We start from the raw sequence: 14,417 nt of genomic DNA, 5'->3' as shown, positions 1-14,417 counted from the left end.
AGGCAGGAGACAGCCCCGTGGCCTGCTGTGGGCAAACAGGACAGGGGTCCTGCGGGATGGACCTGGAAGGACGAGTAGTCCCTGACAGGAAGGAGGTGCATGAGCACAAGAAGGGTGATGGCCATTGGAGGGACGTGTGCTGGGCTATAGGGAAGGGGCAGTCTGGTCAGTGTGGGAGGTGCTGCCTGTAGCTGGACACAGAGGTCCTGGGGGAGAAGCACCAGACGGCCGCCCTGAGCAGAGTGGAGGGCAGTGCCCAGTCGGGTGTGGGGAGGCTGTAGCACTCAGCAGCGCTGAGGGTGGACTGAAGGGCCAAAGGGTTTTGCCCGATGTCCCTTCATTGTCCTCTTAGTGAAGGGGAGGTGGAATCCTGGGCAACAGAGCTTAGGCAAATCCTTAGACAAGTGGCCCTCAGCATTGGGAATTCGTTTGGGCAGACAGGGCTGGGCTAGTAAAGGTGACCCCAGGAGCGGCAGCCCCTTTCGGGGCCTCCCCTACTATGACACACTCATATCGCTCTAAAAACAGTCAGTTATGGAAGAACCTAAAAAGTCTTCATGTGGTCAGATCTTTTTTTCCAGAAGCAGGATTAAGCAGGCTGGGACAGATGTCAAGGCAGGAGGGTGCTTATGACATACAGTTGCCAAGGCCAGTGGGGTGGCATATAGCATAGTTGCCATTTCTCATTTATGCTGTGTTTTCAATTTACTTTTTACATTTTGAAAAGATAAATTGTGCACAAGATAAACTCAGACAGTGCCAAAAGGGTAGAAAAAAATGTCTCCCTCGGATCTGGTCACCAGTTCCACTCCCAGGAGGCAAAGCTGTGCCACATCTCCAGGAACACATGTCAGCGCGGGCTTAAGCGCGGGCGACAGGCATGGCCTCTGCCCCCCACAGGATGGCAGCCTACAAAAGCCCTGCTCTGCTCCTTGTTTCCCCTTTAAAAGTCCATCTGGGAAATGGCACCATGTCAGGGCTCTTTAAATGAGTTTCCTCTTTACATTACACTCTTCAAATCATTTCATGTCAGCAGACATCTCTTGATTGTTCACCCCTTCCTGAGATGAATTAAGAACAAATGGCTGTGATTTTCCATATCAAAACAAACATACGTATTAACCATTTCCTTGTAAATTAATTTCGAGTCCTTGAAAGCAGTGAGCGGTGGGGAGAGGGCCCTGCCCAGCTGTCAGCCAGGCCCTGGGTCAGAGCAGGTTCCTCTGGCCTTCCCCAGCCACCTCGTCCTTCCGCCTTCCTTCTGGGGCCTTGACTTGTGCTGACTCAGCAGCTGGCTTTGGTCCTGCCCTTGCCACGCTACCCCTGCTGAGTCAGGCAAAAGCCCCAGACCCCATCCTTAGGCAGAGGATGCCTGTGGGGCCACCCTGGGTGCTGCGTAATATCAAGGCAAGTCTGGCACACCGAGGTTAAGCGGGTTCAAGTGCATTTTTCAAACATATGTAAACTGTTAAGTGTAACAGCAAAGGGTAAACTATCAGGGGAGGAAACGCCAGGTTTTCCATATTGCTTCTCTCCTCCTCCTCTTGGCTCTCACGTACATCCCATCTATCCACCTAGCCAGCCAGGCAGCCAGTTATTTTGATAGAGGAAACTGAGGAAAAGAAAGTATAGTTTCCTTCCCATAGAAATCAAGCCTGTTATACTCTGTTTTAAAAGATAAAGTGTGTGGCCGTAGCATCAGTATTTGGAGCTTACGTTTACCAAGTGTTCTAAGCATGTCGTTTGGTAACTCATTAATCCTCACAAGCCTAGAGGTGACCTCAATTATCATCCCCTTTTATAGAATGAGAAACTGAGGCACAGGTGTGTCTTGGCAACTCTCACAGCTAAAGTGCAGGAGCTGTGATTCACACCCAGGCTGTTTGACAGCACGCCCCCAGCTTCAGCATGGTGCTGTTCGGGGCTACTGCCTCCACTGAAGACAGACCTAGGAGGTGAGCTTACGCAGAATCGCTAGAGACTTGGGGAAGGAAGAGCAAGGCTTTCCTGACGCACCAAGCTGGGTTGGCAGTTTAAATGAAGGTAATATTTGCCAAGAATCATAATCTCTTTTTTGTTAATCTGAATAATGCAAAATGACTAATTTTTTATTTTGAAATACCAAAAACAATTAGCTTACTTTAGAAACTCTCATATTAAGCTGTGTTTCTTTCTTACTGGGAGACTGTGGGATAGGTGGGAGACTGGACCAGATGCTGCCTCCTGGGCCCTTGGCTCATGGGCCCTGAGAAGGGGATCTGTCATGTGGGCTTAACAGCAGTGGACAAGTTTGTATGAGACTCGGAACATCTGCAGAAAAGCAACAGAATGGTTCATTCTTACAAAATACCTTGTTTTCTGCACAGAACATACCACCTTCAATTACTGCTGTAGGTTTTATTTTCTCTGTGGAACCCCTGTTTCCTCGGAGGCCCCTGGGACAGGCAGACTAGAGAGCTTTGCTCTGGCCCACAGGCAAGACCCCGGTGCTCCAAGCTGACGGCTCAGCGGGCTTCAACCCCTGCCACTCATCTCCCGAAAAGGTGGGATGTGGGCCGGTGGATTCTGGGCTGCCGAGGGAATTGGAAACTGTGGTGCAGTCAGGACGCAGGAAACGCTTAGCAGTTGCTCTCCGATTGGGGTTGATTGGGTTAAGGCCTTCCAGAATGGCGTAAAACAGTTCTGAACTCAATGAACTGCCGATGGCAGCCTGACGAATGGAAGGAAATACGATAAACAGATTCCTTGTCGTGCTGTCGGCTTTGTAGCAGATACCTGTTTTCTCCTTGGGATTACGTGAACATTTGCTTTCCTTTGATTTCTGGTTGTTCTTTTCAGTATTGCTTTTGTGAGAGGAGACGCTTCAAGCAGTTCTGTAGAAGCCCCCGACTCTTCCCTTTGCAAGGTCTGTGTTTAGCCTTTGGTGCGGCCTCCACACATCACCTGTTAGCTGTTAGGAGTCTAACTCTGCCAACCATGACTTCAGCTCCCTGAAGGGAGATAGAATGCTTCAGTACAACAGATAGGGCTCAGTTCAGGCGTTTGGGGGGAAAAAAAAAAAAAGACTCTAAGCCTTTGGTCTCTTGGTGAACTTGGAAAGTAGACCTATCAGAGGTATTCATGTTCAGACAGCTGGGCTGTAGCTGAGAAGGCTGCCAAATAATGCTGTTACTCAAGGTTGTGGGAATTTCGTCAAGTGGCCTTAAAACAATCGCGTTCCACGCGGCTGGGGAATGGTGGGCCCAGGGGTGCCTCTGCCGTGCCTGCTGCTCTGAGGAGAGAATAAGGTCACGTCGCTGGGCCAGGCCGCTGCATATGATGGAGCCAGCGACTCACCGCTCACCAGGGACCGGCCCTGGCCAGGAGTCGGAGCCAGAGACACTCCGGTGTTCTGCCAATTAGATCTTAAACAAAAAGATGTTAAAACAGGAAACTACCTCACAAGGTGGCCGGTGTAGCTCATCATTCAGCCTGTCCCCTTTGCAGTGTTTATAACTGGGGAACCTCACCGCACTGAGGGTCCTCCCCAGAGTGACCCCACGTGCTCTGAGGCCCACACCAGTCCCAGTGCTGGTCGGCGGTATCAAAATCAGACTGTCACTGGTCAGGAAGACTTGGCTTGAGGGGTGGAGGACCTGGTCAGGGGTTTGTTTCTTCTCCCCGTTACTGCTCTTTGCCAGGTTCCTCCCATGGTTTCTTAACGGGTTCCATTTGTTTGGGTTACAACCTCAGGGCTGTGGCTCCTGAACCTCCTTCCGAGGCAGGATCCAAGCATGGAGCTCTGGAAGCTGTGGAGAAAAGAATTTGCGTCTGTAGATGTGCTGCTTTCCTGGTTCTCTTTCTCAGAATCCCTTTTTTCTTAAAACAGCCAGAGGCAAAAAAAATTTAGAGATGCACAAAGCCTTCCAAAATGCACGATTAATCATGTGCAGGAAACCCTCCCGGGTAGGGAGGCACGGACTGCATTCAAGTCGAGGCAGAGCTGAAGCTGGCTCCGGCCTAGCCCAGGAGGCGGCCCCCTTGCTAGTGGGGGTGAGGGGCCCATCCCCGCGGGCAGTGGGCATAGTGGCAGGAACCCGGGCACAGCCCTGAGCCTAGGGCTTCCATGAATTTGCCCTTGCTATCATTTGCAAAGCCGAGGATCACTTACTAGGAAGGAAACTTAATCAGGAAATCACCTTTGGTGGCGTGTGCCCTGCCCCAGTTCCTCGGCACTCACCACCCTCTCTCCTGCCCTCCCACAGACGTGCCCTGGAGAGCAGATGGGAACTGATCCATCTCGTTGAGTTGCTGGCAGTTGGCACCTCTCCTCTCCCACTGCAGCAGGCAGCCCTCTCTCAGCCAGGAAAGCCCTTTATGATTGCCGTTTCTAACACTGGACTGAGGACGAAGGGGGGTTGGGATTACTGAATACTTGGCAAGGGGCGAGTTCGTGCTCTGGGTTCCTACTCTTGTGCGCAGCAGGAGTGCGTCCTCCATCTTTCTGGGCTGTTGTCAACTTCCCCAGCCCTCTGCCTGGGGCGGAGCGGGGAACACACTTCTCATAAAAGGTGTGTCTCTGAGGTGCTCCCTCTTGTGTGTCCCTTGACCGAAGCCGTTGCGGTGGTAACTATCCAACTGGAAAACATGCAGGAGTAAACGGAAGATAAAGCTCTTGCGCAACCAGCCAAGATGGGAATCTCTGCCCCTCTTTGTTTCCCCACTTGACGCAGCTCCCTCCCTCCCCACAGGGCTGAGGGTCCTCTCTTTGAAGATAGGGAGTGGGAGGGCCAGTTATCTTGGTCTTCGCAGATCACAGGTGAGCTGGGGTTTTGCAGAAAGGAAGGAGTCCTGGATTTTCTAGCTCCTTGGTGAAGAAGTCAGAGGAATGACAGGAAGGACACCCCAGCCCAGCTCTTTCTGAGGAGTTAGAACACTCCTCACCCCACTCCACACACCTCTCCAGCCCCTCCGTGTCCACCTTGTTATTACTCCCAGGTGGATCCAGTCTGGCTTCCCTGAGTCCAGGCTGAATTAGCAGTAAGTGAGCACAGTCCTTGACATTTCCCATGTGGAGAAACTCAAACTATTTGCGATTGCAGACACAATGTGAGAGTGGCGGCGGAGGGGGAGCTAGTGGTAGTCCAGGGGAGTTCTTGGAGAACTGATCGTCCTGTTTCTCAGCTGTGGGCGCTCCTTAGAGCCCAGTGCACTGCTTTACTTGCTTGTGTTACGTACTGCCTGTCCCTCACCCAAATCAGGGGCCCAGACACACTTGGAGTTCTGGTGACCCCTCTCCACCCTCCAGGTCTTTGCATGCATTATCCGCAGCTTCCCCGCACAAAACATAAAGTAGTGATGCCAAAAATAAAACGACCACTTGCCCCTTCCCTCCAGCCTCCACCAGCGGCCGCTGTGCCTTCTCTTGGGGAGAACCTGCACCAACACTCTGGGCAGGAAGAGAAAAGAGGCCACTTCCACTTCCCCGAGAAACCATAATTTCAAACGATCTTCTTGCCAAATGGATGGGCTTAGGACACTATTGTGGGTTTCTCTCTGTCTCTCTCCTTCTCTTTCTCTCTCTCTTTTTAAATGAGGGCCAGGTAAAGCATTCTTAGCACGTGATGGGGAGAAGGTTGTAATCCCCCAGCCTCCTCCTGTGTATTCTGGCTTTGTAGATACTGATGGCCTCGCGTTTCCTGTGGCCTCAAAGTGGAGGAAGGCTGGGGAGGTGAGGGGGTGGTGGAGGCCAGGAAGCCAGCCAAGTGGGCTACAGCTCAGCGGTGCCAGCTGCCCTCTCCAGCCTTCCTGTCCCTTGGGCTGGCTGTGGCTGGCTCTCCTTCCTGTGCCCTTACTCCTAGGGTCAGGCTCCTGTTGCGTCAGGCTCCGGCCTCACTTCCTCACAGGCAGTGAGTTGGACAATAGCGTTGCAGATGTGCTGCCTCCTGCGTGAACGTGGGAGAATGGAGGCCAAGCTGGGCTCATTTCTGCACGTGGGCATCAGGTCACTTAGGTATCCCAAGCACGCTTTCTTGCTTGGCCGTGACAGGGTCATCTCCTCTGGGCTTCGGAACACACAGTCACCATCAATTATAGGGAAGCTTCCATGAAATTGACAGGTGGGCCTGTACTCAGGCTGTATGGGAAACAGCCCTGTGGAGACTAATGGATGAGGGTGGGAAGTGTACTGATTATCTCCCCTTCTTCCCCGGGCCTCACTCTAGTGACTTGTTCATGTGACGTTCAGGGTGAGGGACCCCTATGGCCTGGGAGCATCAAGCAGGCAGGGGCCTCAGTTGCCTCTGGTGTCCAAGTATCATCAGTGCAGTGATTGATTATTGAGTAAATGAATTCCTGCCTTGGATTTAGGCATTGAATCCGTGTGATCCAGGTGTGAGTATCCAAGCAGCTTTTCAGCTTGACACACAGACTAGTTTTTGCATTGGGTTCAGCTGTTAGTACCCCTTAACAACAGAAACCATGTAATATTGTAAATTTTAAATACATGGTTTTAATGTAGCTAGAATTTTTTCCCTAGTTATTTTATAATGATTCTGAGTTTTCGCTTTGCTGGAGACATCTAGTGTTTGCAACGTAACTTCGAATATTAGAAATCCTTTAGTACCAGGAAGAGGTCAGACTTGAGCTGAGCCTAGAAGGGAGTGCTAGGTGGATATGACAGGCAGGGCTGTGGCGTGGACAGAATTGCAGAAGTGAGGGTGTAAGATACATTTTGGGACAGTCTGCATTTCTCATTAAGAAAATGAGGCGAAAGTGATGAGGTTGACACTTACAAAGAGAACTGGGCCACCAAGGAGAAAAAAAATCTCTTGCCAAAGGGTACTTCCTAATTTTCCCCATCTTTGGTGCTGTGGAAGAACCTGTCTTCTTGTCTGGCAAACCCTGCCCCAAAGGACTGGTCAATAAACTCTAACTTAGCACCAACTCTAAGTCAGGCTCATATCCTTCTAGGGTTTTTATTATTTTGTGGAAAAAGTCAAATATACAGAAAGCTGAGAGAGGAACTCTCTGACGTCTTGCTCTCTTACATCACTCCTGGATTTAACAGGTGTTAGTATTTCACCACATTTGTTTTCCTCTGTAGACTTTTTCAGGATTATCTGAGTAAATTGCAGACACCAAGGCCCTTCACCCCTAAATACTTCAGCATGTATCTCCTAAGGACAAGATGTTCCCTTCAGAGTGGTAATACCATTATCACACCCAAGAAAACCAATAATTCCTTTGTGTCTAATATCTGGTCTACATTCAAATCTCCTCAGTTGTCTCCAGAATGACTATTATAGCTTTTTTTGCAATCAGGATCCCATCAAGGACTGACACTATATGTAATTGGCTGTTGTGGCTGTGTAGCCTCTTTTAATCTACTACACCCCACCCTTTTTGTTTTATGTTTTTATGACGTTGACTTTGTAAAGGGTCCAGTCCTATCCTTCTAGTTTTGAATCTGAGTGTACAGGCGTTCAACATTGGTTCCATTAACAGAAATTTACTAAGTAATATGCCACCACCCCCTGAAGTCCTGTAAACCCATGTATGACCCGTTGCTCAAGATGCACGGTTCAGTCTCGGCCACACTGCTGGCTCCACGGGGTTGTTGCTGGTGACGTCTGGAGCGCTGACTGTGGGCAGCCCTGCTCTGGGAAAGGGCTTCAAATCTCAGCTCTACCACTTCTCACTGAGGGCCTTCAGCTGGTGGTCCTTTCTCCTCTCTAAGCTTCAGGGTCTTCGTGTCCACAACAAAGGGGTTGGACCAGGGGTCTTCCTAGTCTCACTCAGCTTTGCCTCTCGACACTTCTGTGACTTGGCTCCAGGTGTTGCCAGGCAGACCGCCTGCAGCTTCGTAGCTCGGGGTAGCTGCTTCGGGAAGCCAATTGCCTGTTCCCATTCCTGGCACCAAGAACAGGGGATCCGGGAGGATGCACACGGTTCTCTGATGCTTTAACGTGACCACATGCCCTTCCCCTCTGCTACCCACAGCGGAGATTCTGGAGCTGGCTGGCAATGCAGCAAGAGACAACAAGAAGGGCCGGGTCACGCCCCGGCACATCCTGCTGGCCGTGGCCAACGATGAAGAGCTGAATCAGGTATGGGGCTCTCCTTTCCCTCCCCCACCCAGACACACCATCAGGCAGTCTTGCTGCCCAAGAGTTGTCTGTCCAGAGGGAGGGTGCTGTTTGGCTGGCCATCAAGGGTGTGGACTGCATTTTGGACTATTGGCAGCTTCCCCGTCCCCCCCCCACCCCATGGCAGTTTTTCCCCAAGATTTTATTGGTTTGGGGGAGGGGAATGAAACAAGGTATTTGGCTCTCCTTGGAAGAAAGATGGTTCTTTCTTCCACCCGAGTGGAAACTCCACCCGAGTGAGGGACTCTGAAGACTTGCTCCCCGTGTTGTGAGGCAGGGTCCTGTCAGCCTCCTTGTAGATGCCATGGAGGAGGGAGCTCTACCAACCAAAAGCAAGAGCATGGGGTGGGGGCAGGGCTGAGTTCTTGAAGGTCACGGACGTGCTGGTCTGACTCACCATCCACTACTTTGGTTTTCCTGCAAGCTGCTAAAAGGAGTCACCATCGCCAGTGGGGGAGTGTTACCAAACATCCATCCGGAGTTGCTAGCAAAGAAACGAGGATCCAAAGGGAAGTTGGAAGCCATCATCACACCACCCCCAGCCAAAAAGGCCAAGTCTCCGTCCCAGAAGAAGCCCGTGTCTAAGAAAGCAGGGGGCAAGAAAGGGGCCCGGAAATCCAAGGTGCGTAGGTGATTTGGCAGGGACGTGTGGAGGGTGGGGCTGGGCGGGTGCCGGCAGGCAGGGTCATGCGGGCTCCCCTTCCTACTGAGGGCTCATTCCCCTCTGGGGTGGGGGCCTGTGGAACAAATGGAGCTGGTGACAGAGGGCTAGTCCAGCTCAAGTGGCCAGAGTCTGGACGCAAGTTGGGGACTAGATTTCTGTAGGCAAGGGGGATGTGGGGAGGTGCTGGGGCAGATAGCCCCAGGCTGGAGGGACCTGGTGCCCACCCTTCCAGGAGATGCTCACGCCCGTGGGATGGGACATGTGTATACAGGAGCTTCCCTGTGCGAGCGACAGCAACCGAGTCCTGCCCAGAGCTGCCAGCTGCCCGCTTGCCCTTGACGTGCCCAGAACTGTCATTGTGTTGCCATGGCTGCATGTCCTCCTCCGAGCCTGTTCCAGCAGGGATGGTTCAGATGGTTAGCTCTCTGAAATGACCACCTTGTTAAGGAGGAAAATAGATGCGTTATTTGGGCGCTTCCTGCCAGACCCAGCTGGGATTGAGACTAGGTCGTAGGTGCTGATCTTTCTGTGGGGAGCGAAACCTTCTCATGAGTGTGACCTAATGTCTTCTAGGATGGGGCAGGCCAACTAATCCCAAGCCAGGATCTTCCTGGTCCACCCTCGGGAGGTCCACACCCGTGGCTGGTTGCATTCACCTGTCTGAGACTCCAGGGTAACTGGGACACATGGTTTCTGTTTCTTCCTCGCTGGGCCCTGCCTCTCAGCTGTTGTCACAGACTCCAGGGCCAGCAGACTAGGAACAGCGCAGCTGTGTTTAATAAAATGGAATCTCAAGGCTGCTCCACCCTGCCCTGCCCTGGGGTGCCCCCTCAGGAGTCACCCTTCTGGCCTCTAGCCAGACTAAGAGGAAATTATCTCTGGCAGAAGGTGGCCTCCCTATTTTGGAAGACCCCCAGTAATATCCCCTTGGAAATGCCCTGCAAGGCCTAATGCAGTGTCAGTGTCAGGACATTCTTACTAGAGCCCAAAGCCCTCACCAGAGTGAGCTGGTGAGGACACCTTCCCAGAACAGGTCCAGGAGCAGTGACCCGGAGCCACATGCCAGCCCGCCCTCCCAGCATGTCCCCTCCTCTGAGCTCATCCAGACATCAGGCAGGCCTTCACCACGTGGGGGGCACCTTCTGCGACCTCTCACCTCCCACCCACACTGTTTGAGGTGTAAGAGGCTGTATTTTTTGTACCTCCTTCTGGGTGTGGACAAACACTTCCCTGAAAACGACAAAATCTAAATTCCTCTTGCCAACAGACACCCCCCACCCCACCCTACCCCACCAGGCTCAGAATCACTCCCAGCTCTTTGAGAGAGAAACCGGATACAGAAGAGTGTCCTGTAAGTTATTTCCAGACACTGCGCTCCACCTTGCTCACAAGCCCTGGAGGAGGCTCAGGGCAGGCTGGGGATTTCACAGAGTGCTCATTCCTGCTAACTATAAAATTAGCAGATTGAACTGTTTCTTTTTTCCCTTAACAACATTTGCATTTGGGGGGAGGTGCAGGACAGGGAAGGCAGGGGAAAGTGCCTGTGTATCCCCCTTTAAATGTTAAAAAAGAAGATGAAGATGCCAAATCCATCATCTCTTGATTATGGGCCTCAGGGAGCTGGCTGCCCACAGAGCAGGGGGCCAGCAGGGGCAGAACTGTGGCACCTCTCCAACCCGAGTGTCTCTGGCAACCCTGGGTTGAACCTTGCTCCCTGTCACCCCCAGTCTTCTGGCATAGTTTTTGCCCCGTAACTTTCCGAACTTCCCAACTTCCCAAACACTATGAATGCTTTTTCTTTCTTTTTGGACTTGAAATATAGAGTGTGTGTGTGTGTGTGTGTGTCTTCTAGTAGCTATGTTCAGAACTCAGTGTTTCTAATAACCATATGCCAATAATCACTTGAACACTCAACTTTTCCCTTGATTACAAAAGCAGGAAGTCTGTTATGGTGGTCTGTTTTTCTTCTGCACGATAAAACACATTGTCTGCTTACTGTACCAGTATTTGGCTAACATTAAACCCTGGGGGAAGCTGAAATTGGAACCGTGAACAGCTAATTTTCAAAACATTTGTTTAATGTAAATTGTGGTGCCAGCTCCCAGAAACAGCGGAGAACCCTGCATCTCCAGGTTTAAGTGGAATGTTCTGAAAATAACCTTTCTAGAGACATGCAGACAAAGCCTTAGTAACATGCTAAAGCACTTGTAGTGAAAGGGAGTTGGTATTTTTCAAGTGTCAACACTTGAATTCCAAATCATAATTTTCTCCCCAATTCTATGTAATTGGAAGGTTTTGAAAGTCTCCAGTTGTGACAGCTGAGTCAGCCGTAGTGGAAACTGTTAGAGAAGGCGACAGAACCCACCAGGGGCTGGGCATCCGGGGCCCTGGCAGTGCCTTGGGCTTCCTCCTTCTACTTGGGTGGCCTCAGGCAAGTCTGTGCCTCAGTTTACCCCCCGCCGTGAAATGATGGGGTCCATCCCAGCCCTACAGTTTACTGACTCTAGTGAATGTTTGCATAATGTCCTTGTGTAGGTAATGTGTGTGAGAGTTTGGATGGTACAAAGAGTGTGCGGTAATAAAATCTCACTCGGTCCTCCCACTTCTCCCCAGAGCAGTCTCTGGAATGAGTTTTCATGTACCCTTTCAGAAAGTCTAAGCACATAAAAAGCATACAGATACATAAAGTCTTCCCCATCCTACTGGCCTTTAGAATGTGTGTGTGAGTGTGTGTGTGTGTGTCGTGTTCCCCACTGTTTTTGCAGTGTGGTGTCAGTGGTTACTGGTGCCAGCTCATCTGGCTTTATATTCCAGTTTTGCCAGTTGCTGGCTGTGTGAGTTGGGGGAGTTACTTCATTCCTCTGGTATCTCAATTTCCTCATCTGTAACATGGAGGTATAACACAGGGTGGTGGTTGGGAGGCTTAAAAGAGGATTCATGTGAAGTGCTTACAGCAGTGTCTGGCACACATGTCAGCTGCCGCTGTTACTCCCTTGGCAGTTCTTACTCATCTTGGCGTGTGGAGCTGCTTTAGTCTCTCATGGTGTGACTCCAGTTACTGATACTGTAGGCAGGAGCAATGTACCCAGTTCTCTATGGATTGTTCCTCGTGTCCATTCTGACAGACAGTGCCGCAGTGACCATCACTGTGTGTGGGTCTCTGTGCATAAGTGCAAGTGTATCTGTAGGAGAAAGTCCTCAAGGTGGACTTACTGAAGCAGAGAGTGTATTTTTTAAGTCTGATGGCTGTTACTCCCATATACAGCATATTATCCCATTAAGAAATTTCAAGAGTGGACTTATTTACACATTTGACACTGAGTTGTTGAAAGAAGATGCATCCATTCGATCCATATTTATCACATCTACATGTGCTTGTTCCCCTTCTTGGTAGTGAGGGTACAGCACCTTGGTGCTCAGGGAGCTCTGGTCTAGTGAGGGAGGTAGAGTCACTGCACAAGGCGGGGGGGGCAAGTGGTGCTCCGACCACAATAAACTGGAGTGATGGCATGGCAGTGTTGTCTTACATAGGTGCTCAGGGGAGGCTTCTCTGGTAAGGTAACACTCAAGGCATTTAAGTGATTGAGAGGAGAGAGCTCCTGGCACAGGGGGGAGCATGCCTGGCTCTTCCCAGAGAGAATGGGACAGGCCTTCATGTGGGGTCCCCAACGTTTCAGAGAAGCCTGGGGAATCTTCTCAAGATAAGGTTTTATTTATTTTTTTAATTTTACTTTTTTAAGAGGGACTTGGCTGGCCCCAAATGATTTTTTGTTTTGTTTAAATTTTATTTATCTTTTTGGCTGCGTTGGGCCTTTGTTGCTGTGCACAGGCTTTCTCTAGTTGTTGCGAGCGGGGGCTACTCTTTGTTGCGGTATGCGGGCTTCTCATTGCGGTGGCTTCTCTTGTTGCGGAGCACAGGCTCTAGGGCACTTGGGCTTCGGTAGTTGTGGCGTGTGGGCTCCAGGGCACTTGGGCTTCAGTACTTGTGGCTCGCGGGCTCTAGAGCGCAGTCTCAGTATTTGTGGCACACGGGCATAGTTGCTCTGCGGCATGTAGGATCTTCCCGGACCAGGGCTCGAACCCGTGTCGCCTGCATTGGCAGGCGGATTCTTACCCACTGCGCCACCAGGGAAGTCCAAAATAAGGTTTCAAAATGCATAAAATACCGAAGATTCTAAAGGAAACCATTTATGCCTAAATCTTCAAGGTTAAGACCCCTGTCAGAATGCTCACCAAGATTCATAGGATAATCTTTAAGGTATCTCCAAGAAGGCAGTTTTTGCCAAAAGTTTTGATAAATAGTCATCTCACCTAGGATTTTTCAAATGTAAACCCGCTCTACCACCCCAGTTGAACTCCACCCCCATATGTGAATCACTCTTCCCCATCAAGAAGATACACTTGCTCCTCACTGCCTGGCAAAAAGCCCAAGATGATTTTGGGAGAGCACCTCTTTCTTTTTGAGAAATATTTAAACTGCAAATGAGTGATTAATGTTCTGGTAAGGGATGCCAAAAAAACAGATTGGTTCTTTTGAGAAGCTGCCATCCTTGCAAAATTTTGCTGACTTTTTAATGAAATTTCCAGAGATTCAAACAGCAGAGCAAAGGAGACTAGGCGTAGGTAATCTTGGGTTGATAATTTCACATAAGTCTTTTTGGACACTCAGTTCTACAGATTCTTAAATATGTCTCCCACTGACTCTGACCTTACAGGTTTTCTGCTGCTCAAAACAAAACTGGGTGTATGCACAATACATGGAGTTTTTGGATTTGTACAACAATATGAATTTCTAAAATGTCAATCTTTTTTTTTTTTAACATCTTTATTGGAGTAAAGTTGCTTTACAATGGTGTATTCGTTTCTGCTTTATAACAAAGTGAATCAGCTATACATATACATATATCCCCATATCTCCTCCCTTTTTCGTCTCCCACCCTCCCTATCCCACCCCTCTAGGTGGTCACAAAGCACCGAGCTGATCTCCCTGTGCTATGCAGCTGCCAATCATTTTTTTTTAACTCTTTATTGGAGTATAATTGCTTTCCAATATTGTGTTAGCTTCTGCAGTACAACAAAATGAATCAGCTATAAGTATACATATATCCCCATATCCCCTCCCTCTTGAGCCTCCCTCCCACCCTCCCTACCCCACCCCTGTAGGTCATCACAGACCACAGAGTTGATCTCCTTGTGCTATGCAGCAGCTTCCCACTAGCCATCCATAAAATGCCAATCATTTTGGAGATGGACAAAGTATTGCTTGCTAGCTTTTGTCCTCCCTGGGCCAGGTTGTGTAAAGAATCTACCATCTACTCTCACCATTTCATATAAGAAAGCGCATTTTAATACCAAGAAGTGAGGAAGGGACTTAATCGCAGACTACAGACGTTAGGAAAACTTAGGGCACAGTTGTTACGATTGGAATATAGTGACATCTCCCAAGGCAACTGTGTAGACCTGAAGCACCGTGTCACGGGCTTGCAGGGAAGAGGCAGGTGTTGGTTGCCAGGTGGACAGACTGTGAGAACTGGGAAGGAGCAGCTGGTCTTGCACAGGGTTTGCCACTTTCTCTGCCTTGGCCACTTGTTTAGTCAGTTCTCCTGCCTTATCTCACTTTCCTGATG

The 14,417-nt window shown here is 50.1% G+C and overlaps 1 protein-coding gene across 9 annotated transcripts in view; it reads left to right on the top strand.

Annotated features, from left to right (window-relative positions):
* Positions 1-14,417, top strand: part of LOC114891795 (core histone macro-H2A.1) — an 80,234-nt gene that overhangs the window by 22,778 nt on the left and 43,039 nt on the right. For all 9 annotated transcript variants that reach the window (XR_003792608.1, XR_003792610.1, XR_003792609.1 and 6 more), the window contains exons 3-4: positions 7,981-8,087; positions 8,551-8,748. Coding sequence is in view for 6 of the 9 variants with exons in the window: in XM_029216133.1 (XP_029071966.1) it covers positions 7,981-8,087; positions 8,551-8,748 (305 nt within the window). In the remaining 3 variants the exon portion in view is untranslated. The remainder of the gene's footprint in view (positions 1-7,980; positions 8,088-8,550; positions 8,749-14,417) is intronic.

This window comes from Monodon monoceros, unplaced genomic scaffold, assembly GCF_005190385.1.
Source record: "Monodon monoceros isolate NGI ecotype Baffin Bay Population unplaced genomic scaffold, NGI_Narwhal_1 Super_Scaffold_12, whole genome shotgun sequence".
In the NCBI taxonomy this organism is placed as follows: Eukaryota; Metazoa; Chordata; class Mammalia; order Artiodactyla; family Monodontidae; genus Monodon; species Monodon monoceros.
This window is presented reverse-complemented; position numbering and strand designations above follow the sequence as displayed.